General features: G+C 44.3%; 1 protein-coding gene across 5 annotated transcripts in view; it reads right to left on the bottom strand.

Annotated features, from left to right (window-relative positions):
• The window catches only part of ST3GAL3 (ST3 beta-galactoside alpha-2,3-sialyltransferase 3), a 363061-nt gene that overhangs the window by 224324 nt on the left and 111400 nt on the right, over positions 1-27337 (bottom strand). For 3 of the 5 annotated variants that reach the window (XM_075320480.1, XM_075320479.1, XM_075320482.1), the window contains exon 3: positions 9332-9379. The exons of the other annotated variants lie outside the window; for them this stretch is intronic. In XM_075320480.1, coding sequence (XP_075176595.1) covers positions 9332-9379 — 48 coding nt within the window. The remainder of the gene's footprint in view (positions 1-9331; positions 9380-27337) is intronic. 5 annotated transcript variants of the gene reach the window in all.

Raw genomic sequence — 27337 nt, 5'->3', positions numbered from 1 at the left:
TTAATTCTCACAGTTTAGGCTGTGCTCACATGAGTGTATAACATGGATGAGTGCTCTGCTCTCTGATATTTTATCGGATAGCATTTGGCCCAATGCTGTACTATGGGGCAGTGCCGACCAGCGCTTTTTTTTCTCATTCCAATCCGCAGCATGCTGTGAGTTGCAGCGCAAATCGGACAGGGTGCACGGAAATCACCGGACTGCACACGGATGACATCTGAATGCAGTCTATGGACTCATAGAATGGAGAAGATGGAGACATTATGTTCCCCTCCTCCTCACAGTGTGCGCCATTCTTGCATCTGAGAGAATCAGATCACACTGAGCTGACACTCTGATTGGATCGGAGTGTCATTAGCATAAATGATCTGATTCTCCCGGATAAGAGAACCTCCGGCGTCTGACCGCATCTTATTAGTGTGAACTTGTCCTCTTTTCTTGATGGTTCCCATGTTCTTAGAATAAGTGATACAATATGGAAATAATAACCGCAGGATCATGTGAGTTGTGTGGAGGATTATCCTGAGCTCAGAAGTGGTGGGACATTTCCCATAAAAGAAAAAGAAATACAAAAATATTCAAAAGCAATGCGGCCATCTACAGTAATAGAGAATCCAGGCGGGATCCATCCTATACTGTGCGCACGGGGAGCAGCTGGGATCCACATCTTCCAAACCCATCAGGGCCGCACCTAGGACCCAGCTCCGAGCGAGGTTGTGGCTTCTGCGCTGGATTTATTCCTACACATAAACAAGTCCCTGGTGTCTCAAAAAAACTAAACAAACCTTCCATTATCCACAGTGGTAAAAAAAAAAAAAAAAAGGACAACATTTCCTTGGGTGGTTTCCAAAAACAACCAGCTGCGTTCAATTTTCTCCTCCACATCTTTCATGAAATCTCGGTGGTTGCTGCCGGCAGAGCATCGGGGGTGGGGGGGGGGTCCTACGATACAGAATGTTGTGTGTTGTGGTGCATGTGTGTCCTCCTGACATGGGGAACCTGTAATAAGCCAAAACTAGCACCGTCAGCAGCGCCTGTACTGTACGCTATAAAGGTGCATGTTACCCCCTGACAACCCCCCCCCCCTGTAGACCCCAGAAATACCTTTATACAAACTCCCGCCATGTATGTAAATCCCTGGGTCCGGTCCGATGGGCATGCTAGGTTGCAGCTCCTGTCCCTCTTTTTGGCGCGGATTGCCATCCTCTTGATTATTACCGTGGATGACACCTCCAGCACCATCTATGTAGCCAGGGAAAATCTTATGCCACAGCATCAAAGGAGGATGGCGATCAGCACCAAAAGGAGGGACAGAGCCCCAACCTAGGATGCCCATCAGACGGGACCCAAGGATTTACATAGATAGCGGGAAAGCTACATCTAGATGTGCTACTTGTCATGTTCAGTTGTTTCTCATTGTGTCAATAAAAAACAAAAATAAAAAAAAAAAACCCCAAGAATAAAATCCCAGACAAAACTATAACACACAGGACGTTATAAAAAAAATAAAAAATTATACATACAGTATATATATATATATAAAAATATATACCGTATATATATTTTATATACCGTATATATAAATATATTATATGTTTACAGTATATACATATTTATATATATATATATATATATATATATATATATATACACACACACATACATATATACATACATACACATATTATATATATATATAATATGTGTATGTATGTATATATGTATGTGTGTGTATATATATATATATATATATATATATATATATATATACACATATATATATTATATATTTCTATCTCCGGGTAAACTGTTCTAACCAAGATCCATCAAGACTGGCGTTTTAATAAATTTGGTGCATTTTTCAAGTACATTTTTGTTTTAATTTAAGACCTAAAAGTAGTGAACATTATGATGCATTACTCTGCCACACCCGGCAAGCTAAACTCCACCAAATTGTCAAAATAAATAATTAAATAAATAAATTAGCAGAGTTGGTATAAAAATGCCAAAAATTGCAACATTTTTGCACAACTACTCATTCTGCAAAAATGTGGCAACATTTGAAACCGTTGTACACCAGTATTCTGGAGCAAATTGTTTGATGAATACCCAGCTCTTCTTCCCCAGGGCAGGAGGCTGAGCTCTGATGTGCAAGTTCCTCACACTTAGGCCCTGTGCGCACGCTGCGGATTTACCGCGGATTTGCTGCAGAAAATGTGTCTAACATTTCTGCAGTCATTCCCCAGCAAATCCTATGGGTTTTAAAAAATGCTGTGCGCACAATGCGTTTTTTTATACCCGCGGATTTTCCGCTGCGGACTTAAGGAGCATGTCCCTTCTTTTCCGCAGTTACCTGCGGTTTTTGCCATAGATAATGGTAAAAATCTGCAGGGACCAACTTGAGGAAAATCCACGGTAAATCCGCGGCAAAAACGTGGGTACGGTTTTACCGTGGGTGCGAGATTCTTTCAGAGAGTCCGTTTTTTTCTTAAGAAAAAGTCACTTTCTAGTGTGCACATGGCCTAAAGAGTTCCTTGCCTGTTGTTGTGCTTGCATAAATTGATATAAGGCGATGTGCACACGCTGGAGTATTTGGTTGCAAAAAATTCTGCACCAAATCTGTATCTCTTGGCAGGAAAAACGCTGTGTTTTTGCCGGGAGTTTTTGATGCATTTTTTGCATGCGTCTTTAATGCTTTTTTTTCATGTTTTTGGTGTATTTTTAATGCGGGGTTTTTTTTGCATGTGTTTTTTTTCAATAAAAGCTGCAAACACCCTGAAAAGAATGGACATGCTGAAGTTTATTTTCTGCTGCAGATCTAGAGCAACATGTGCACAAAACTTCAGAATTCTCATTGACTTTGCTTGCATCAGGATTTGCATGTAGTTTTGTGACACAACTGCTTTCAAAATTGCATAAAAAAAAAAATGATTAAAAAAAAGCAAAACGCGTTGTTTACACCCAGCCTAAAGGAAGGAGATTACCAGTGATTTTATTTTCCTGGTTCTGTATTGTCAGAGAATCCTGTTTTCATTCATTAATCCTGCAGACTGAAGTTGAGTGATCCTACATACAATATACGTTCATGTCAGATGACCATCTTGCTCCATATTCAGACCATGATATATAGATTGGCTTAAGTACGAGTGTAATATTGTGAAATAGTAAAAAGAGTCCAAAAAGTCTTATATCATGAGTGCACAAAATGGAAACATTACAGCAGAAAAGGCTCAAACAGAGCAGGTAAAGCTTATGGCAGGAACGCGCTCCCCATGTCCCACATGCTGCAAGATTGTCTTATAACCCACTGGGAAAAAGCAATGGTGGCGAGCCGATTTCAGAAGCAAGAAAAGGATTGACGCTCCAAGGGCCGGGGAATACAGCAAAAGCTGGAAAATGCAAAGGGCTGAAGGCAGCAGAGCATCCGAGAGACAAACATCTGGCACATGGGATGGAAATGGACAATGACCAAATATATAGAGAACCTCGAGTACTCATGAGTCGCATTAAAAGAGGCAAATGCATTCATTTTGTGTTACTTAAGCTAAGTTCACATTTTCGCTAAAATGTATCAGTCGAAATCCGCCGCTATGGTAAACAATGGAATCTGTTTAGCGGATCCGTTGTGTCCCATAGACTTGCATTAGTGGCGGATTGCGACTGATGACCCTGCGTTGCGTCCGCTGCGTCGCGGTCCGTCGTTTTTTGACTGACCACCGGGCGGGGAGCAACGCAGAATGTAACGTTTTTTCGGGCCGTCGAAAACAACGCACCATGCAGGAATCCGTCGCCATCCGTCACACTTGCAATGTATGTCTATGGTGCTGGATTCCGTCGTAATCCGTCTTACAACGGAATCCAGCGCTGGATTCAGTCATGCTCTACTGAGCATGCCCAGCATGTTTGGCACACCCACTGGGCTGTCCCAAACACAAACAGATCATGACTGATCCGTCAAAAAACGGACGCACAGCGGATGCAAGGGACGCAACTGATCCGTTTTTTCACAGGATTCCAGTGAAAGGAATCCTGTGGAAAAACACATCAGTTGACATCTAAAAAACAACTGATCCGTTGCTGACGGACCTGACGGATTGAAAACAACGGAAGTGTGAACTTAGCCTTAAAGCAGAACAACTTACAGAGATGGAAGATTTGTGCTCATATTAGAAGTCTTGTGAACTTTGAAAAACTAATGAAAGGTAAATATTTGTGTTCGTTCATTGATCTACAGGGACAATAGTCACACATTATAGTGGATACATGGTCACGTTCTTTATGCTAAGCACAATAACATGTCAGACTCTTCCGGGAAATATTGCATCCTTGTACAAACCATGTATCATTCTGCTACTTTCTCCTATACTTTAGATTTTCAATCTTCACTGTTTGCACGCTCTCGGCTTGCTGTCAGCGGATGGGAACATTCTTTAGTTCCATTCAAAGGGAACCTGTTACTTTGTAGATGCAGACGGATCTGTGTGCAGCTCTATATAGTAGGAGAAACTGCAGCAGAATGAAATATAGGTTTGTGGGAAATGATTCAGTATAAATGATAATTTATTGAAATCCCTGATGTTGAGTCCAGTGGATGGTACTAAACAATCGTGACAGTTATCTCTGCATGCACAGTCATATAGGGACTCATATGCATACACACATTGGGGATTTCAATGAATAAAATGAAAGGGTAAGGCTGCTTTCACACATCCGGTTTTTGCTGAGCGGCACAATACGGCGCTTTGCAGAAAAAAAACGCAACCGGCTTTTTTTGCCGCTGGTTGCGTTTTTTTCGCATAGACTTGCATTAGCGCCGTATTGTGCCGCATGGCCTTGCGTTGCGTCCGGTTTTTGCCGGATGCGGCATATTTAGCCCATGCGGCGGCCGGATGGAACGTTGCCTGGAACGTTTTTATGTGCGGCGAAAAAAACGCATCATGCCGGATTCGGCACGATTTACAATGCAAGCTTATGGACGCCGGATGCATTTTTTTGAACTGCGCATGCTCAGTATCAAGCCACATCCGTCAAAAAACGGACGGGCCGCATGGAAAAACTTATGCAACTAATCCGTTTTTTTCTCTGCATCCGTTGCATAGGTTTTTGAGCTGGATTGAGCAGCACTGCAAAAACCGGATGTGTGAAAGCAGCCTTACTGAAACTTTTCCCATCTGAAGAGCTTTTCCTGCTCTATGACAGCTGGTCTGCAGATCAGATACTATTTGATCTGACATAGGGCTCATGCGCACGTAACTGCTGAATATTCTGCAGTGATTTGACAGCACATATGCCCTTCAAACCGCTGCAGAAACACTGCATAATGGATGCAGTTTTTTTGTATACAAAAGCCGATTTCATGCGCTCAGGATGCTGCCCCCACCGTAGACAGAGCGGGAGCTGCATCCAGAACGCACAAATTAATTGACATGCTGCTTTTCTGAATGCACGGATTTGGGTAAAAATTTTAGCACCCAAATAGCTGCGTTCAAAAAAGCAACGTGCACACGTATCATGCACAATCTACATACATTGTGCAGGGAACGCAGGACGCATGCATTTATGCTGCAGTGCAATACGCAGCGTAAATGCATGTAATTACGTGCGCATGAGCTCATATTCTGACCTAGTCCTATTTGGCTAACTATTATTTGATCACCAAATAATAGTTAGCCAAAATGTATCAACTGGAGCCAAAGACATTAGAAGGGTTTTCTGGTCGCTTGCTAAAAGTCTGTAGTCAATCTATGTGACTGCAGTCTTTTGAATCCTTAAAGGAGGGGAACCTGTCAGGTCCAATAGGCAAACAGAGCCACGAGCAGTTCTGGGCGCATATTGCTAATCCCTGCCTAACCGTCCCTGTATCTAGTAGCATAGATAAAGGGATCTTTAGAAAAAGTATTTCTATAGATCCCATATGATATGCTAATGAGGCCAGGAACTTGTAGCAAAGGCGTTAGCTCTCTTGGTTAGTCGTCCCCGTTTGCATGTAAGTATGCCCCTGTGGGCGTGCTTACATGCTAATAAATGTGCAGCGTCAGAGGCATGGTCACGCTCACCTCTTCTGCCATCGCGCCTGTGACTGGTTTTCGGCTCAGTGCACATGATCCCTGGACTTCCGGTCATGCGCACTATGAAGCTGAGTGCACGCGTCCCGGCTTCAAACTGGTGTAGTGCGCATGAGCAGAAGGACTTCTGATCATGCGCACTGGCACTATACCCAGCATTCTGAGGTGGTACAACGGACAGAGGTACACACGTCACTGCCAATGATGACGCTGGACAGTGAGCACTGTGGGCGTGCTAACATGAGAAGAGGCCAAAATGAGTGCAGGAAGTAAACGCCCTTGTGACTAGTCCCCGCGCTCATTAGCATATCATAAATTATTTTTAGAAATACTTTTTCTAAAGATTCCTTTATCTATGCTACTAGATCCAGGGACGGTTAGGCAGGAGTTAGAAATATGCACCCAGAACTGCTAGTGGTTCTGGGTGCATATTGCACCTGACAGTTTTCCTTTAAAGTGTGTGCACCGCACACTGACAGGATTCTCAGGTGTCTGCAATGGGACTGTGCAATAACTTGCCCTCAAGTAAGCAATATGCATACGTGCGGCCACATTCCGTGCAGCCTTGCTCACTGCAAGTGAATTGAGAGAAGCCACTCACATTTAGGTAAAATGTGGCCAGGAGCAAGCAAATCGCATACTTGCAGTAATGAGACCGCAGCCATCAGAGAATCCTAACAGTGTGCAGTGCACACGCTGTGATGTTTCAGAAATCTGCAGTCACATAGGGTGAGAACAGACTGTTAACAAAAGACTGTACAATCCTTCTAATGAGCTGCTGCTGTTATTTAAAGCGATACACTGTACAAAAAAAATGTTAAAAAATAATGTTGGTAAGACTAAGCCACGGTTGGTGGGTTTCAGCCTCTAGATAGTTTACAGTCAGAGGGCATGACTTCATAATCTAAACAAAAAGACTGATGGCACTCCCAAAATGCAGTCAGTCTTATTGTCTAGATTATGGAGTCATGCCTTCTGACTATGCGCCCCTCCCCAATTAGCCACAGGTGATTTATTCTATATAGCAGGTTCCTACATGCCCAATACACAAGGAGGTTTGTAACCCAGAGAGAGGCTTCAGTTTAGGGTAGGTTCCTAGTAAACAAGGTATGCCTTGACGCGGCTACTGGGCAGATATCGAAATGGCCATTTTTGTATGATAAATATCTCAATTTTTCCTTAGTTTCCTTAAGCAGTAATGCATATCTATATGCTTACATTCATTGTTTGCATGCTTTAGCATTTCAGTCTTTTTTTTTTTATTATAGGTCCTGTTCAGTTTTGCACCTGTTCAGACTGCACTTTGGGAGTGACGTCAGTCTTTTTGTCTAGATAGTTTATTAATCACCAAAAGGAAGCCAAAGGTTTGAAAATGGATAAAAGTTTAAACTAAAGTTATGTTATAAGAACTTTTACAGAAGACTGGATGGGACGTTGTTTCCTGCTCCTAGATCCTCTGATATTTTTTCTTTTGAACATCATTTCAATAGCAGTAATGTAGTTCCAAATTTCTATATTTAATGTTGGGATGTTTCAGCACTTCTGTTGTCTTTTTTTTTTTAATATATTTAATTCTCAGCTTGCACCTGTTCACACTTGTCTTATTCTGTTTGCAGGTGCTGATCAGTCTTTTATATTTGTTGTACACTCCTCACTGACTGAGCAATCCTCCCTACAGCCTAAGAGGTTTTCAATTAAGTTGGATCCTACCTGCCCATAAAAAGGTATGTTTTTATCCCAAACAGAGGCATATTAAGTTAGGGTTCAAATAAAGAGATAAGCCTTGACGCTGGCTATTGGGCTCTCATGGATTGGCCAGTTTGAATGTTGGTAAGACTAAGCCATGGTTGGTGGGTTTTCAGCCTAAGTTTTGAAAATGTGTAAGAGTTAAAACTAAAGCCCATATTGTAGGCTTTTAGCCCGGACAGAGGCATATTAGGTTAAGGTCCCAACAAAGAGATACGCCTTGTCACCGGCTGTTGGGGGCGGGTCGTGTGGCGTTACTGCGACGTCACACAGCAGGTGGCCAATAGGAGCGTAGGAGCGGAGATGAGCGGGACGTAAACATCCCGCCACCTCCTTCCTTCCGCATAGCTGACGGGAGCCGCGGTGACGCCGGTAAGAGATATTCCTCGCTTCTGTGACTTCACACACAACAATGTGTGCTGCCGCAGGAGCGAGGAACAACATCAGACCGTCGCGTCAGTGTAATTATGGAATTCGCTGACGCTACACCGATGATACGATTATGACGATTTTGCGCTCCTTAATCGTATCATCTAGGATTTACACACTGCGATGTCGAGAGCGACGCAGGATGTGCGTCACTTTCGATTTGACCCCACTGACATCGCACCTGCACATGTCGTAGTGTGCAAAGTGCCCCTTAGACTCAGCCTAAGATTTGAAAATGGGTAAAAGTTTAAAACTAAAATTTTTAGAAAGTTTGAGAACGTTTACAAAAGACTGGAAGGGCAGTTGTTGGGTTTAGCTGCTCCCAGATCCTCGCATCGAGGCAGTGATGAAAGATATTCTATAAACTCTACGGTAGCACTTGTGAACTTACATTTTCACGCTTATTGATAGGAATTGTACGGTAGGGGCAGAGGATTCTGCTAAAGTAACGAGGCTGGGGTCAGACTTTACTGAATATGATATTTACAGACTTTTTCCAAGGTCTCCTTTAACATGCAGGAACGTTGTTCCACTTGCAATAAACTCCGCGCTGAACCTGCCAAAATTTAAATTTCAGCTGAAAACAATCTGCACACGTCTCGGCGTGAAGGATGGAAATTCCAATCCTATCGCGGAATCAAATGATTATCTAATACAAACATTATTTCCACTGGACCATCTCCCGTAAAAAAAAAGAAAAAGATAATATAAAACATCTCACACATGCATGAAGGTTACACACCCACATCACCACCAGGGAATAGATCTCAGGCTTTCAAGATGTGGCCTCATCTTCTGTAAGAAATTCAACAACACTGGACTCATCCGCTGCTCCGTTCAGACGCCATCGGGATCCGAAGCTTTTATTGGAAGCCTGAGATGCATTCTCCGGCGGCTTCAGCCCGAGTCATCGGTGCCGGTCAGATGGAAGTCTCTATGCTCTGCGTGTGATCAGCTTCTTCTCCACGATGCTCTGTGCCAACCAACATGGCTACCATAGGCAAGGAAAAGGAGGGGGGGGGGTTAAAGCTCTGCGGCAAAGGAGGAAAGGTTGCGCGGACAGGAAGTAGGGCTGAATGGAAGGATTGTACCTGGGCCTAAACTGTGTCCAACGGAGTCAAAGGCGTGAAGCATTGAATCTGTAACACAAGAGGACAAGTTTCTTTATGGTTAAAAAAAAATGAAGATATTTAAATAAGAATCTTACTTTTCCCTGCCTTTGTCTTACTATAACCATTTAAAGGGGATCTTCGAAGACTTCTAGGTTTCCATTTATCCAAGAGGGATGGATAAAACACTGCAGGTCTTTGGGAGTCAATAAGAAAATTGGCCAAAAACGCAAAACAATAGCAACTGGTGGAATTTGTCTCCTATAAAACACTATAAACGCCTAATAACTATGAACCGTCCAGCTCCTTTTCTCAGCACTTGGGATGCAACTATCCTGCACTCCTCAATAATAGAGCTTGTAATTACTAGGCAGTGCAGAGTTGAACTGTTTATTGCATGTTGCTGACAGATCAGCACATTAAAACTGCAGAGGCTGCTCTGTTGATGCATGTGGCAGAGGATTATCTTTTGCCATATGCATCAATAGAGCAGCCTTTAAGAGTTGAACTGTTTATTGCATGTTGCTGACAGATCAGTAAATTGAAACTGCAGAGGCTGCTCTGTTGGTGCATGTGGCAGGAGGATTACCTTTTGCCGTATGCATTAATAGAGAAGCCTTTAAGAGCTGAACTGTTTATTGCATGTTGCTGACAGATCAGTAAATTGAAACTGCAGAGGCTGCTCTGTTGATGCATGTGGCAGAGGATTATCTTTTGCCATATGCATTAATAGAGCAGCCTTTAAGAGTTGAACATTTGATTGCATGTTGCTGGCAAATCAGTAAATTGACAATACAAAGGCTGCTCTGTTGATGCATGAAACAGAGGATTATCTTTTGCCATATGCATCAATAGAGCAGCCTTTAAGAGTTGAACATTTTATTGCATGTTGCTGGCAAATCAGTAAATTGACAATACAAAGGCTGCTCTGTTGATGCATGTGGCAGGAGGATTACCTATTGCCATATGCATTAATAGAGCAGCCTTTAAGAGCTGAACTGTTTATTGCATGTTGCTGACAGATCAGTAAATTAAAACTGTGAAGACTGCTCTGGTGATGAATGTGGCAGCGGACTATCTTTTGCCATATGCATCAAAAGAGCAGCCTTTTAAGCCTGCTTTACATGTGTCGATTTCTCGTGCGATCGCATTTGCAATCGCACCCGCCCCCATCGTTTGTGCGGCACGGGCAATTTGTTGCCCGTGTCGCACAATGTTGTAACCCCGTCACACGTACTTACCTTCCAAACGACCTTGCTGTGGGCGGCGAACATCCTCTTCCTCAAGGGAAAGGGACGTTCGGCGTCACAGCAACGCCACACATCGGCCAGCCAATAGAAGCGGAGGGGCAAAGATGAGCGGGACGTAACATCCCGCCCACCTCCTTCCTTCAGCATTGCCGGCGGGATGCAGGTAAGCTGCAGTTCATCATTCCCGGGGTGTCACACGGAGCGATGTATGCTGCCTCGGGAACAATGAACAACAGGACGTTCGATTTTTTTAAAATGAGCGACGTGTCAACGATGAACGAGAAGGTGAGTATTTCTGCTCGTTCATAGCTGTCACACGCTACGATATCACTATCGATGCCGGATGTGGGTCACTTACGACGTGACCCCGCCGACATCTCGTTAGATATATCGTAGCGTGTAAAGCCCACTTAAGAGTTGAACTGTTTATTGCATGTTGCTGACAGATCAGTAAATTGTAACTGCAAAGGCTGCTCTGTTGATGCATGAAACAGAGGATTATCGTTTACCATATGCACCAATAGAGTAGCCTTTAAGAGCTGAACTGTTTATTGCATGTTGCTGACAGATCAGTACGTTGAAACTGCAAAGCCTGCTCTGTTGATGCATGTGGCAGAGGATTATCTTTTGCCATATGCATCAATAGAGCAGGCCATACAGTTTTAATTCAATGATCTATCAGCAGCAGGCAGCAAGCACAGCTCAACTCTGCGTTGCCCAAGCTCAGCTGTTAAAGACTACATGATTGTTGAGATTGTAACTAACAATGATACACGGCCCTGTGACTATTTCTGTCCTGTACCCCAGTTCCGCTTGTTCCTTTTATACTCTTATTTATTTACCAAGTCTTAAATCCATTTTAAAATATATCCTCAAAAGGTTTCCAAATATAGAAATATAAATAATCCAAAAATGAAGCTGCAGATTTCCAGAAATATATGAGCTGCCAAAATGAACCGGATATAAATATCTATAACTGTTACATGAAGCAGAACTTCGTATGGTCATTAAAGGTGAAAAACACTGAATTAAAGGGATCGTCCTTCGCTATTTAAATAAAACATTATCAGATTCTAATTGTATAATTCTGCAACTTTCCATTATACTTTATATACATTAAGACCTCTCTCTGTTGTCAGAGAATGAGCGCAGATACTTTTAAACCCATCTTGTCCTATGTTCAGACATCAAACGATTTACTACCCTTTACCCAATATTGTCAATCCACAGTGAGCAAAAGGGGTTAACTCAGTTTTAGGAGCACCGATACAGAAAAAAAGAATTTTTAAAGTGTTGAGAAATGAAAGGATTATTCCTAAAAAACACAATGTGGTTTTATAATAATGTATACATATATTTTAATTGTGCCATTATAACTTGGTGTTAAATTGCTCCCTTTATGCACATAGCACCCTCCCAAAATGTGTCCCTCTATGCTCTTTTCCCCATCCAGTTGCCATTGGAATCGTTCTGCCGGAGCTCCTGGTCGATCATGCGCAATTCAACGTTTCTCATCTGGATTCCCGCACATCTCCGTTTTGCTTTCAGTATTGACATGGAGTGTATTCTACCTTTAGAATACATGTTATGCCTCTGTACAGATTGTATCTTCTGCTATCTATATTAGTATAGCTGCATGTGTCGCTTTACATCATTGTCTGGTTTCACACAGTGCTCCACTATCCTGCACTCTTCCAAAACAAAGCTTGTAATTACAGTAAAATGAAACAGCAAAAGATGCTCTCTTGATGCAAGTGGCAGAAGATTACCTTTTGCCATATGCATCAATAGAGCAGCCTTTGCAGTTTCAATTCCATGATCTGTCAGCAGCAGTCAACAAGCACAGCTCAACTCTGCATGACACAAGCTCAGTTGTTAAGGACTATAGGATTGTTCAGCTTTCAACTAACAATTATTTAAAACCACACAGGCAGCTAGACTAATGTAGATTACGGAAAATGAAATCTGTGAGCCACAGTATTGCCTAGGAGCAGAGAATGCACAGAAGCATAAAGTGAATTCTACACTTACTTCTGCTTAATAATACATAAGAAAAGTAGAGCTAGTGAGGAGCACACAGGAGAGAGGGGTCTGCAGCACTGAGGAGAAGAAAGTGCTGCTGAGAAAGGTAGTTTTAGCCGTGAAGAAAAGACACCAATTCAACAATGTGAAGCTGGATGCACACAGGAGCTGACAGAGATGAAAAAATACACAAAAGTACACTACAGAAACTTTAGGTTGGGCTTAGTCTGTATATTAGCAGTGTAATTACTGTAGTTTGTGAAAATAATACAACTGTAGGAATAACTGATGATTTTAGCATGGCTTTGACTCTGCAGGGCCAGTGCATGTATGTGGTCTCAGAGGTTAGGTCTGAGGGGAGGGGCCTGTTCGGTTGTGCCTCGTTCCGGAGGTCACACCGCCATATCTTGGTGTTGTTACCTCCGGGACACTGCCGGTAACAGTTCCTGCTCTATAGTGTGCAACTGGTTCCTATGAGTGTACTCTGATCAAGTCCTGCTACCCAGTACCGTTCTCCCTGACCTCCGTCCCGCCTGACCTCCCTGCCCTCCTGAATGCGGTCTTGTTCCATGTCCTCACCTCCACTCCCTCCTCTGTGCGTACTTGTTCTCCCTGACCTCTGTCCCTCCTGCCTCGTCTGTTATCCCTGTTCTCCTGACCCTGGTCCCGTTCCGTGTCCTCACCTCCACTCCCTCCTCTGTGCGTACTTGTTCTCCCTGACCTCTGTCCCTCCTGCCTCGTCTGTTATCCCTGTCCTCCTGACTCTCGTCCCGTTCCATGTCCCGACCTTCGCTCCCTCCTCTGTGCGTGCTTGTTCTCCCTGACCTCTGTCCCTCCTGCTTGGTCTGTCATCCCTCCCTGTCCTCCTGACCCTGGTCCCGTGTCCTCCCCTCCACTCCCACCTCTGTGCTTATCTGTCCTCCCTGACCTCTGTCCCTCCTGCTCGGTCTGTCATCCCTGTCCTCCTGACCATGGTCCCGTCCCGTGTCCTCACCTCCGCTCCCTCCTCTGTGCGTATCTGTTCTCCCTGACCTCTGTCCCTCCTGCCCGGTCTGTCATCCTTGTCCTCCTGACCCTGGTCCGTTCGATGTCCCGACCTCCGCTCCCTCCCATGCGCTTACTTCTTCTCTCGGCCTCGGTTTTGTTCTTTGACTTTGGCTTTCTTTCTCCTTGGTACAGACATGACATCCCAGCTCAGACCTTGGCAGATTGACTATCCCTGCGCTAGTGTTAGCGACCTCTAGTGGACCTCTGCCTTACTGCACTCAGGAGTTCTTGCACTACCTGAGTCCCAGCGCCCCCTAGTGTTAGTTTTACAATAACCCTTTAAGACAGAGTACATTAGAAGCACAGACAACTGAAGGGACTGTTCATAATATACAGTATAACAGTGGATACACATAGGTCTGCATAGGAGCTGTAGACCTATAACAAGACATTTTTTTTTGTTTTTTTTTCTTAATCAAGGCCAGATGCATTGTAAAAATAAAAACTGGTTGAAGAAAAGGTAAGAAAATAACTGACAGCTCCAAAACATCCAACTACCAGATATTCTGATCACTTGAGAGATATTGCATGTGAGTGTAAATATCCCAAAACACAGACACCTTAATAAAACATCCGTCTGGATGTCCAGGATTCACTTCGGATTCTTTATTCTCACATTATATGAAGCCAAAGAGCACATTAAGATTATTCCATCATTACGCACATCGTGGACCTGGCCCAGAATATTCCCATCTAGACATCTGTAAGACACCAAGAACGTTCTCCTTGGCATCGAAGAAAGAAAACAAGAGAATAGAATGCAATCACCACTGGCAACGAGACAGAAAGCCGCATGGCCTATCAACAGGAAAAACAACCTGATGCCTATTGTAACAATTTGGCAACAATGCCAGTTTTTCAGTTCGACATTTTAATGAATGAGAACAGTGATTCTCAAGTAATCCCCTTCCTCCCATTACTTACAGTTGTGCTCAAAAGTTTACACACCCCGGTGGATTTTTTTGCTTTCTTGGCATTTTTTCAGAAATATGAATGATAACACAACATCATTTTTTCAAACTACTGTGTTTTCTCTTTTTAAATCACAATGACAACCAAAAACATCCAAATGACCCTGATGAAAAAGTTCACATACCCCAGTTTTTAATACCGTGTATTGCCCCCTCTAACATCAATGACAGCTTGTGGTAGTTGTGGAGGAGGCACTTTATTTTCTCAGATGATAAAGCTGCCCATTCTTCTTGGTCAGATGGTAAAGCTGCCCATTCTTCTTGGTAAGATGGTAAAGCTGCACATTCTTCTTGGTCAGATGGTAAAGCGGCCCATTCTTCTTGGTCAGATGGTAAAGCTGCCCACTCTTCTTGGTCAGATGGTAAAGCTGCCCATTCTTCTTGGGCAGATGGTAAAGCTGCCCATTCTTCTTGGCGCCTCCAGTTCCTGTAAATTACTGGCCTTTCTGGCATAAACTGCACGCTTGAGTTCTCCCCAGAGTGGCTCAATGATATTGAGGTCAGGAGACTGAGATAGCAACTCCAGAACCTTCACTTTGTTCTGCTGTAGCCAATGACAGGTCGACTTGGCCTTGTGGTTTGGATCGGTCATGTTGGAATGTCCAAGTAAGTCCCATGTGCAGCTTCCAGGCTGATGAGTGCAAATTTTAATCCACTATTTACTGATAACGTGGCTTCATTCATCTTTCCTTCTGACCAAGTTTCCTGTGCCTTTGTAGCTCACACATCCCCACATCATCAGTGATCCACCCCCATACTTTACAGTAGGAATGGTGTTCCTTTCATCATAGGCCCTGTTGACACCTCTCCAAATGTAACGTTTATGGCTGTGGCCAAAAAGTTTGATTTTGGTCTCATCACTCCACCTTGTTCCAAAAGTTTGGAGGCTTGTCTGTGTGCTGTTTGGCATATTGTAGGTAAGACACTTTGTGGCATTTGCGCAGTAATGGTTTTCTTCTGGCACTTTGACCATGCAGACCATTTTACTTCAAGTGCCTCCTTATTGTGCATCTTGAAGCAGCCACACCAATAGTTTTCAGTGAGTCCTGTATTTCAGCTATTGTTATTTGTGGGGTTTTCTTTGCATCCCGAACAATTTTCCTGGCAGTTGTGACCAAAATTTTTGTTTGTCTTCCTGATCGTGGTTTGGTTTTTACAAAGCCCCGAGTTTTCAATTTGTTAATCACAGTTTGAACACTACTGACTGGCATTATCAATTCCTTGGATGTCTTTTTGTATCCCTTTCCTGTTTTATACAGTTCAACTATCTTTTCCCATAGATCCTTTGACAATTCTTTTGCTTTTCCCATGATTCACAATCCAGAAACGTCAGTGGCTGGAGGACAGATGCAAGAGTCTGTCTGGATCCCAGAAAATCACTCAACTTTTATGCACACACAGATTACAAGCAGATAGGTCACAGGCGAGGATGTTACCATTATTAGCCATTCACACCCATTTGTGTCACCTTCTGTGCATGTTATCAGCCAAAATCACCAGGGTATGTGAAGTTTTGATCACGGTCATTAGGAAGATTTTGGTTGTCATGATTTAAAAAGAGAAAAACACAGTAATTTGACAATAAATGGCTTCACCCGACCACTAACCATGAGTGGAAAAAAGATTTTGAGTTATCATTCATATTCTCTGAAAAAAGGCCAAGAAAGCAAAAATTCTGCCGGGGTGTGTAAACTTTTGAGCACAACTGTATTATGTATTCCCAATGCTAGGGGTCCAAGGCTCCTTCACCTACAAAGTATAGGGGGAGAAACACTTGGGTCTCGATCTTTCCGTTTTTGCCAGAATACTGGAGTAAAACGGCGTAAAATGTTGCAACATTTTGCATTTTTCACACCAGTTCCGCCAAATGTTTAATTTTTTAATTTTTTTTGGTGCGGTGGAGTATGGCCGGGACTCAAAAATGACGTAAATTACAACAAAAACGTACTGCCGTACCGGACTAGACTACATGTCTTGTGGAGGGGCACTGCAGTTAAAAAATGTGCCAAATTCATTAAGAAGCGCATGGTTAGTGGTATAGAACATGGTAATCATGTTTCCAACAACCACCATGAGATTTCGCATAGTGCCCGCTTATGGGGGGGGTGAATTTTTAAATGGCCATTTCATGCTGAACAATTGCCTAATTAATATTTACAAATATTAGTGTTGAAAAACTTTAAAACTTTATTTTAAAAGGGCATTTCCATCCCAGACATATACGGTATATCAATAAGAAATGCTATAAATGCAAGATAGATGGTGGTCCCACTTTAGACCAGTGGCCCCATCACTAGCCACAGATCCGACGGAGATTTCTGGCAACCCTTCAAATATGCAATAAACATTTACCGTACACTGGGATTATCCCTTAAAAGGGCTTAGTCAGTCTTCTGTACATAAAGCTGGACTGGTTTTGTGCCCATATTTAATGTTGGGCAGCGATTTGCCTTGGAAGCAGTGTGTCACGCGGGGTACGGGGAAATACCAAGCAAATGGCGAAAGGGAAGGGACGGAAATCCCTGTGTCTAGAGAATCGGAGAAGGTGACCCTTGAACAAACCTACCGCTGGTCCCTGGGGGATAGGTTCCGCATTTATGCACCAAGCAGGATACCTGACCCTGGCTGACCCTGAAGTAGGCCCTAGGTAGGAAGCGGATGGGATGAGCACTTAGTCAAACCCACAAAGCACTAAAGGACAAACAGGGATAACAAACGGGGAAGTGAACGAACAACAGGGAAAAGAATTGCCACAACCACAAATATTCTCCGGATGTATGCAAGCCGACTGCTTGCACTGAAGACTTGCAAAGGGCATAAGAGCTATCACCAGCACCGGGTAATATGGTAGAAAGGGAAGGTATATAAAGACCAACAAAGGAGTATTGATAAAAAGCAGCTGAAAGTCTGAGGAACTCTGCAGGGTCCTAAAGAGAAAGGGATGAAAACCAAGCAGAAATAATAGAAAGTCAGGGAGCCGTTTGTGCAGCCAAACGCTGTGACCTTCTATAGCCAGACACCACAGGACTGTGTCACCCATGATACAGTGGTTTAATTTAGCCTGCTGTCAGACAGGCAACTAAGCGTCCTTTTACATATGAAAACTTCAGAAAATTGAGCACTGATTCACAATTTAAAGACTTGTTACTGTTTACATGAAAATTTGACTTTTTTCACTAATTTTTTAATGAAAAACTCTTGCTGATCGTTCATACGTTCCCATGACTGTAAACATTTACTCCATAGCACAATATTTTTCACAATAATCGTTCCAAGTAATTGAGCTATCACCATGAAAACCGCCGGCAGCACAATCTCGAGATTTAATTTTAGCTTTAGCATTTTATCAAGAACATTATTAAGTATTATTACTTCATTCTTCTGAATTTCTCAGGAACATAAAATCAAAGCGCCTTAATACCTGAGAACATTAAGGCTCTGTCACAACACATCACCCAACTTCCTATAAAGTTACCGGGAAGGTTTTATTATTTGCTCGAATGTTAAACAAATCTAAGAAAGTAAAAAGATTTTGTCTGTTGGCGGCAAAGATGTGATCAGCCGCAAGATTGTACGGAGACTTCATGTGCCGCCTAATGATCGGCTGCAGCGACACCTGCCTATATGGTACGGGATCAGAGGCGGAACCGGAAAGTATCAGACCTGGAGCTAATCGGGGCTTTATCTCTCAAATATCTTTTATTAGTTTGTCTAAATCTGTATTAGTGAGCATTTCTTCTTTGCCAAGATAATCCATCCAATTTACAGGTGTCGCATATCAAGATACTAATTAAACAGCATGATTATTGCACAGGTGCGCCTTAGGTTGGCCACAATGAAAGGTTACTCTAAAATGTGAAATATTACTGTACTGGAAGGGTCTGTGGGGTCAGTATCTCATGAGACCATTATTTCCCAGTCTGCAGTTTGTCCTGTACAGAGGAAACCAGGATTCATCTATGAACAGAGCCCCTCTCTAACGAACCAGACCCAATAGAATGGGAGCATTTGCCCTCTCAAGTCAGTTACGATGACAAACTGCAGTCAGGTGCAGGCGCCGATGAGGATGACTGTGGCAGCCGCTGTCCGGGTGACTGGTCCCAAACGATCTTGGAGGTGAAGATGCTGGATGTGGAGGTCCTGGGCTGGTGTGGTGGTTATACGTGGTCTGAGGTTGTGAGGCTCTTTGGAAGTTCTGCCAAATTCTCTGACGGAAACGGCATATGGTATAGAGATGAACATTAAATTCACGTCCGACAGCACTGGTGACATTCCTTCAGTCAGCACACCAATTGCACGCTCCCTCTAAAGTTATGACATCTGTGGCATTTTAGAGTGGCCTTTTAGTGTGGCCAGCCTAAGGCGCACCTGTGCAATAATCATACGGTCTAATTAGCATCTTGATATACCACAGCTGTGAGGTGGAATAGATTATCTTAGCAATGGAGAAGTGCTCACTAAGGCTGCTTTCACACATCCGGTTTTTGCAGTGCGGCTCAATCCAACTCAAAAACCTACGCAACGGATGCGGCGAAAAAAAACGGATCCGTTGCATAAGTTTTTCCATGCGGCCCGTCCGTTTATTGACGGATGCGGCTTGATACTGAGCATGCGCAGTGCAAAAAACCGCATCCGGCAGCTGGATGCGGTTTTTGCCGCAGGACGCCGCATCCGGCGTCCATAGGCTTGCATTGTAAATTACGCCGCATTTCGCCGGATCCGGCGCAATGCGTTTTTTTCACCGCACGAAAAAATGTGCCAGGCAACGTTCCACCCGGCTGCCGCATAGGCTAAATATGCCACATTCAGCAAAAAAACGGACGCAACGCAAGGCCATGCGGCACAATACGGCGCTAATGCAAGTCTATGTGGAAAAAATGCAACCGGCGGCAAAAAAAAAAGGGTTGCATTTTTTCTGCAAAGCGCCGTATTGTGCCGCTCAGCAAAAACCGGATGTGTGAAAGCAGCCTAACAGAAATTTAGACAAATTTGTTAACGATATTTCAGAGGAAAAAGTCTTTTGTGTGCACAGAAAAATCTTAGATTTTTAATTTAAACTCCTAAAAATGGAAGCAAAAAAAAAAGTGTTGTGTTTATTTTTTTTGTTCAGTATATATTGTAAGATGGCAGATGGACACATCATGGAGGGGAGATATGGGTCACAGAGGTGGTTATCCTCAGTGATACAAGTCTGGAAGCAATCTCCAGTATGTATCGTACTGAGAGGGTTAATAGAGCTGACAAGAGCAGTCAGAAAGATGGGGCGGGTGGGACTGGCTGCTCACATATCCCCCCCCTGGGTACGGACTGGCTGCTCACATACCCCCCCCCTGGGTACGGACTGGCTGCTCACATATCCCCCCCCTGGGTACGGACTGGCTGCTCACATATCCCCCCCCTGGGTACGGACTGGCTGCTCACATATCCCCCCCCTGGGTACGGACTGGCTGCTCACATATCCCCACCCTGGGTACGGACTGGCTGCTCACATATCCCCACTCTGGGTACGGACTGGCTGCTCACATATCCCCCCCCTGGGTACGGACTGGCTGCTCACATATCCCCCCCCTGGGTACGGACTGGCTGCTCACATATCCCCACTCTGGGTACGGACTGGCTGCTCACATATCCCCACTCTGGGTACGGACTGGCTGCTCACATATCCCCACCCTGGGTACGGACTGGCTGCTCACATATCCCCACCCTAGGTACGGACTGGCTGCTCACATATCCCCCCCCTGGGTACGGACTGGCTGCTCACATATCCCCACTCTGGGTACGGACTGGCTGCTCACATATCCCCACTCTGGGTACGGACTTGCTGCTCACATATCCCCACCCTAGGTACGGACTGGCTGCTCACATATCCCCACCCTAGGTACGGACTGGCTGCTCACATATCCCCACCCTGGGTACGGACTGGCTGCGCACATATCCCCACCCTGGGTACGGCAGGTAAGCCTACTTTCACACATCCGATTTGAGCCCTGCGGCTCAATCCGGCTGTGAAAACTATGCAACGGATGCGGCGAAAACACCGCATCCTTTGCATAAGTTTTTACATGCGGCCCGTCCGGTTTTTTCCGGTTGCGGCATGCTACTGAGCATGCGCAGTGGAAAAAACCGCTTGCAGCGACCGGATGCGGTTTTTTCCGCATCGCGCCGCATCCGGCCTCCATAGGTATGCATTGAAAAATGCGCCGCAGCGGCCGGATGCGGCGCGATGCGGTGTTTTTTGCTGGAGCAAAAAACGTTGCAGGGAACGTTCGATCCGGCCGCGGCATCAGCTAAATCTGCCGCATGCGGCCAAAACCGGACCGAACGCAAGCCCCTGCGGCACAATACGGCACTAATGTAAGTCTATGCAAAAAAACCCGCAACCGGCGTTACAAAAGCCGGTTGCAGTTTTTCTGCAGAGCGCCGTATTGTGCCGCAGAGCAAAAATCCGGATGTGTGAAAGTAGCCTAAAATGGAGAACAGTTGTCTCATTCACTGTCTGTGTATGGAGGTGTGCAGACCTCCAGTGTGCTTTTCTTTGCTAAGCACTGTATTGTATGGACTATTTGCTTTATGTTTTTCCTTTGTGCTCGATAAGGCTGTTTTTGATTTCTTATCCGGAGCGGTTTATGGAGTGTAAAATAACAAGCACCAACGTCTCACTGAAACTTTTTGTCTGTGCCTACATCAACACACAGATGAGTGGGTAGAAACGCTCCATCGGTATAGAGATGAGCGATTCGATTCGCAGGACCTTGGACCAGTGGCTGGGACGGAATTTCATGGTCCGCAGGATGGGAGCCCTGTGAATCATTTAGTTCATCACGATTAGGTTACAAAATCTCAAAAACGGTAAAAACAAGGGCGTGGCACAATCTAAGAGCCTCCGCTAAATCACTGTAATACAGCGAGGCTCAAATGTTTCACTTCATCTATTGGAGGATTCCACTCGGAATCCAAGAAAATGCTTCTAATATGAGTCTGGCTCCGTGCACAGAAGGTGAGATGAGGCCACATTGTCACTTACACACGTGTCCTTCCCTGCAGACCGCCGCCATCTGCTTATAAGGAGATACTCAACAGTCTTATAAAGAGATGGAGGACGGTGACCTCAAAAACTGAACTCACGGATCGGCTGTTTTCAGTTTTTTCATAACGCAGCACGGGCTCTTTTGAACCGATGCACGGCTCCTCGTTAAGACTGGTGGAATGGTATTAATTTAGCTTGTGATCCCTCAGTAATGCTCGGGCTCGTATCCTGGGAACGCGGCCGATTTACAGACAAATTAAAGCTCTTTTAACAAGAATTACATTTTCATATTAAAACTATTTTTACTCACTCAACCCCTGACTTTTAGTGTTATTATTATGGAGACAACTTTGGCAGAACTTTGCGGATAAGTGGGAAAATGCAACAAAAACAAATGAGTTTAGTCAGATGTTGGGCAGATGGTGGAGGACGATTGTAAGGCCTCATTCAAACATCGGTGATTTTCCTAATACAAAAAAATAAAAAAATGATTTTTATCAGTATTTGGTCAGATTCGGTTTTTACGGTCGGTGTATCCAGTTTTGTTTTTTGAATATGAGAATTCTCAAGATCTGTTTAACCATAAAAACCAGACAACACATGACGGGCGCACGGATGGCAGCGATCCACGAGAGGTGCAAATCCTTCACAGACCCTTAAGGGTGCTTTACACACTGCGACATCGCTACTGATATATCATCAGGGTCACGTCGTTAGTGACGCACATCCGGCGCCGGTAGCGACATCGCAGCGTGTGACACCAAGGAGCGACTATCAACGATCGCAAAATCGTTCAAAAACAGTGATCGTTGACACGTCGCTAATATCGTTGCTGCCATCGGTCCGATGTTGTTTGTCGTTCCTGCGTCAGCATACATCGCTATGTGTGACACCGCAGGAACGACAAACATCTCCTTACCTGCGTCCACCGGCAATGAGGAAGGAAGGAGGTGGGCGGGATGTTACGTCCCGCTCATCTCTGCCGCTCCGCTTCTATTGGCCGGCCGCTTAGTGACGTCGCTATGACACTAAACGCACCTCCCCCTTGAGGGAGGAATTGTTCGGCGGTCACAGCGATGTCGCTAACAAGGTATGTGCGTGTGACGCTGCCGTAGCGATAATGTTCGCTACGGCAGCAAGCACCAAATGTCGCACGAAAGACGGGGGCGGGTGCCATCTCGCTCGACATCGCTAGCGATGTCGCAGCGTGTAAAGCACCCTTTTAAGGGCCATTTTCACGCTGCGACATTGCTAACGATATATCGTCGGGGGTCACTGTGTTTGTGACGCACATCCGGCGTAGTTTGCGACATCGCAGCGTGTAACAGGCTGAAGCGACATTAAACAATCGCAAGAGAGACAAAAATCGTTGATATATGAGAGGTCGTTCATTTACCAAAAATCGTTCTCTGCTCTTTAGCGATGTTGTTCCTCGTTCCTGCGGCAGCAGACATCGCTATGTGTGACACCCCAGGTACAACGAACATCTCCTACCTGCCTCCACCGGCAATGAGGAAGGAAGGAGGTGGGCGGGATGTTCCAGCCGCTCATCTCCGCCCCTCCGCTTCTATTGGACGGCTGCCGTGTGACGTCGCTGTGACGCCGCACAAACCGACCCCTTAGGAAGGTGGCGGGTCGCTGGCCAGAGCGACGTCGCAGGGAAGGTAAGTCCGTGTGACGGGGGTAAGCAAGGTTGTGTGCCATGGGCAGCGATTTGCCCGTGACGCACAACAGATGGGGGCGGGTACGCTCGCTAGCGATATCAGTACAGATATCGCAGCGTGTAAAGTGCCCTTTAGACTTGAATTGGTGATTTTTTTATGGGTGATTCAGATCAAAAAGAACGTTATTAGTGAGGAAACCTCACATCTCTGGCACCAGAGACCAAAGAGAACACTCCCGGTCCAAGCAGATGCATTATGTCTATTGCCTTTGTTAGGGCTGCTCGGTTTATCCCCCTTGTACAACATATTTTCTCTCCTTTTATTGGCCACAACAAATGTTGTAACAAGAGGCACCAAACTAAAAGCTTATGCTGATCTTTAGTCACCATCCCATAATTTATATATAATTGATCTCTCTAAAAGGCAAAGAAACACTTAACATGCATTATATTAAATGGAATATGTCAGCCCCAACTTACTGCACTCACTATTCTGCTGCTGCAGTCACTGCATACATACACTACATTACTCCTGAGTTACCTCCTGTATTATACTCCAGAGCTGCACTCACTATTCTGCTGCTGCAGTCACTGTGCACATACATTATGTTACTGATCCTGAGTTACATCCAGTATTATACTCCAGAGCTGCACTCACTATTCTACTGGTGCAGTCACTGCATACATACACTACATTACTCCTGAGTTACCTCCTGTATTATACTCCAGAGCTGCACTCACTATTCTGCTGGTGCAGTCACTGTGTACATACATTACATTACTTATCCTGTACTGATCCTGAGTTACCTCTTGTATTATACTCCAGAGCTGCACTCACTATTCTGCTGGTGCAGTCACTGTGTACATACATTACATTACTTATCCTGTACTGATCCTGTTCTATCCTGTATTATACTCCAGAGCTGCACTCACTATTCTGCTGGTGCAGTCCCTGTGTACATACATTACATTACTTATCCTGTACTGATCCTGAGTTATATTCTGTATTATACTCCAGAGCTGCACTCACTATTCTGCTGGTGCAGTCACTGTACATACATTACATTACTTATCCAGTACTGATCCTGAGTTATATCCTGTATTATACTCCAGAGCTGCACTCACTATTCTGCTGGTGCAGTCACTGTACATACATTACTTATCCTGTACTGATCCTGAGTTACCTCCTGTGTTATACTCCAGAGCTGCACTCACTATTCTGCTGGTGCAGTTACTGTGTACATACATTACTTATCCTGTACTGATCCTGTTCTATCCTGTATTATACTCCAGAGCTGCACTCACTATTCTGCTGGTGCAGTCCCTGTGTACATACATTACATTACTTATCCTGTACTGATCCTGAGTTACATCCTGTATTATACTCCAGAGCTGCACTCACTATTCTGCTGGTGCAGTCACTGTACATACATTACATTATTTATCCAGTACTGATCCTGAGTTATATCCTGTATTATACTCCAGAGCTGCACTCACTATTCTGCTGGTGCAGTCACTGTGTACATACATTACTTATCCTGTACTGATCCTGAGTTACATCCTGTATTATACTCCAGAGCTGCACTCACTATTCTGCTGGTGCAGTCACTGTACATACATTACATTATTTATCCAGTACTGATCCTGAGTTATATCCTGTATTATATTCCAGAGCTGCACTCACTATTCTGCTGGTAAAGTCACTGTGTACATACATTACTTTTCCTGCACTGATCCTGAGTTACAACCCAGATTCTGTATTATAACCCAGAGCTGCACTCGCTATTCTGCTGGTGCAGTCACTGTGTACAGATATTATATTACACTTATCCTATACTGATCCTGAGTTACATTCTGTATCATCCTTCGGAGCTGCACTCACAATTCTTATAGACTAATTCTAAGAAGCTAACCAATGATTTCTTATAGAATGGGGAGTTCTCTGTAACTACTGAACAGTGCAAACATCAAAACAATGTTTGAAGACGCTAAGCATTAACATCATTTGCTACATTCTATGAATCTTCTCCAGCGCAGAACATCGGCAGACATGTGAAATCTGTGGGGTGTTTATAGCAAATGCTGATAGACAAGTAATGGCGGCAGTTACGGGTCTTGTCAATATTCTCAGAAAAGTATTCAAATTTTTTTCATGCTTTCTCACAGAAATGTTGGTCCTCTGCCCGCCTTACTGGACCCACAACAAACGAAATCCTTGCTCCAGAATCCCCAGAATCCACATTCTACAGAAAACAGATTGAACAATAAAATTCAATAAAAAAAAAATAAAAAATCTTTTCTCGCGCCCTGTGCATCTTCTTGAGCGCAGACGAAGACTCGGTAACGTGCCGCAGAAAACATCCGGAGTTTTGCAACTCACAATGAAGTATTTTCATAGCACAAGGTTTGAGGGGTCTTCAGGGCATTGAGCGCGGCGGGCCGGTATTTATGTGAAAACAGAAAATACAGCAGATTTCATTTAAACTTCACTTATTCCACATTCAGATGGAAAACAAAAGCATTTCATCCCATACACCCATGACTAAAGGGTTTTGTTGCAGTGTTTTTCCTTGGTAGATAAAGGACGGGCAACAGAAAATCCCCAAACACTGGCCCAAATTTTGCTCAAAATCGGCAATGTAAGTCTATGGGTCCGTGAAAAAAATGGACCATTATTGGATGGCATGCAAGTGTGGTACGACTTTCATGGACTGTCAGAAACTTTTTTTTTTCCCCCGCTACGTACATGTCACAAGGAGATTTTTGCAGGCATCACCAACTGTCATGGCGGCGTCAGGATCTATGGAAACTACAGATTCTGGCACTCTGCCTGCTAACTTCTCTGAGGTCTGTCATCAGCGCACGAAAACACAGGCATTGACCCACAGGCTTAGGCAGGCTAGCAAGAGTTAATCTCTGCTGAGCTGCTTGTTAGTCTCTTTGATCACATGCTGAGGGGGAGCCAATCAAGTTCACTTGCCTCCTATATATGCTGGCTGGAGTATTTCATTAATGCCAGCTATAGCTTACCTATTCTGGTCTGGTGAGGTGTGTGATCCAGACTTACTGGTGGTTGTTCTGCATTATATCTGTGAGCGTTTTGGTGTTAACCCTTGTCTTTGTTGCTGCCTTCCTGCTCTTGCTTTTTACCTTAGTCTCTTACTGTTTGTTCCTGTGTGTTTGCAGTGCACCTGAGTTTCGGTTTCCCCCTGTCTTAATCTGTGTTACCATCACACTTCTGCCACTTCTTTCCCTGAGGGGTGAAGACTGGGATAACAGGTTAGATCTTGCCAGTAAAATATCCAGGCATGGGACTCAGACAGCTCCACTATAAGGGGCAACCCTGAGGTTAGAGATAGCCTAGGGTCCCCTATTATGAGGGTTAACATAGAAGCCCCCTGTTCCTCCCTATCCTGCAATCACATTGTGACAATACGAACAGAAACTTATGACACTTGGACCACACACTGGTCAAACTCCAATCAAAGTCTGTTCTGATAAATCACTCAAAAAGAAACCATCGGATCCACGTGATCACGTCACGTGACTTCCGGTGGTGGCATGTGAGTTTGCGATTACCGCGATCGCCGTTAAAATGGCGCTGTCACATCTTGACAGCACCATTTAAAAGGGTTAACAGGTATGGGTTGATAGTGATTCCACTCGTACCTGCGAGACACACATGTCTGCTGTACAAATCAGCTGACATGTGCTCGGATCCCGTCTGCAACTCGCAGCAGCAGGTGGGGATTAACACTATGACCGCAGGGACATAATATTACTGCCTGCAGTCGTTAAGGTCAGGCAATGGACGTGGCCATTCCAGAACTTTAACTTTATTCTTTTGTATACAATCTTGTATAGAATGAATTGTGGCTTTGGGTCATTGTCTGTGTGACGCATATTCTATTGACAATCGTTTTATAAATAGAGGTCTTGTGAGAGAATACAATCCATTTTGTTCTTATAGAAACCATCTTGTCTTATAACTGAATGAGGTCATAGGGC

This window comes from Anomaloglossus baeobatrachus, chromosome 8 (assembly GCF_048569485.1).
Source record: "Anomaloglossus baeobatrachus isolate aAnoBae1 chromosome 8, aAnoBae1.hap1, whole genome shotgun sequence".
NCBI classification, from domain to species: domain Eukaryota; kingdom Metazoa; phylum Chordata; class Amphibia; order Anura; family Aromobatidae; genus Anomaloglossus; species Anomaloglossus baeobatrachus.
This window is presented reverse-complemented; position numbering and strand designations above follow the sequence as displayed.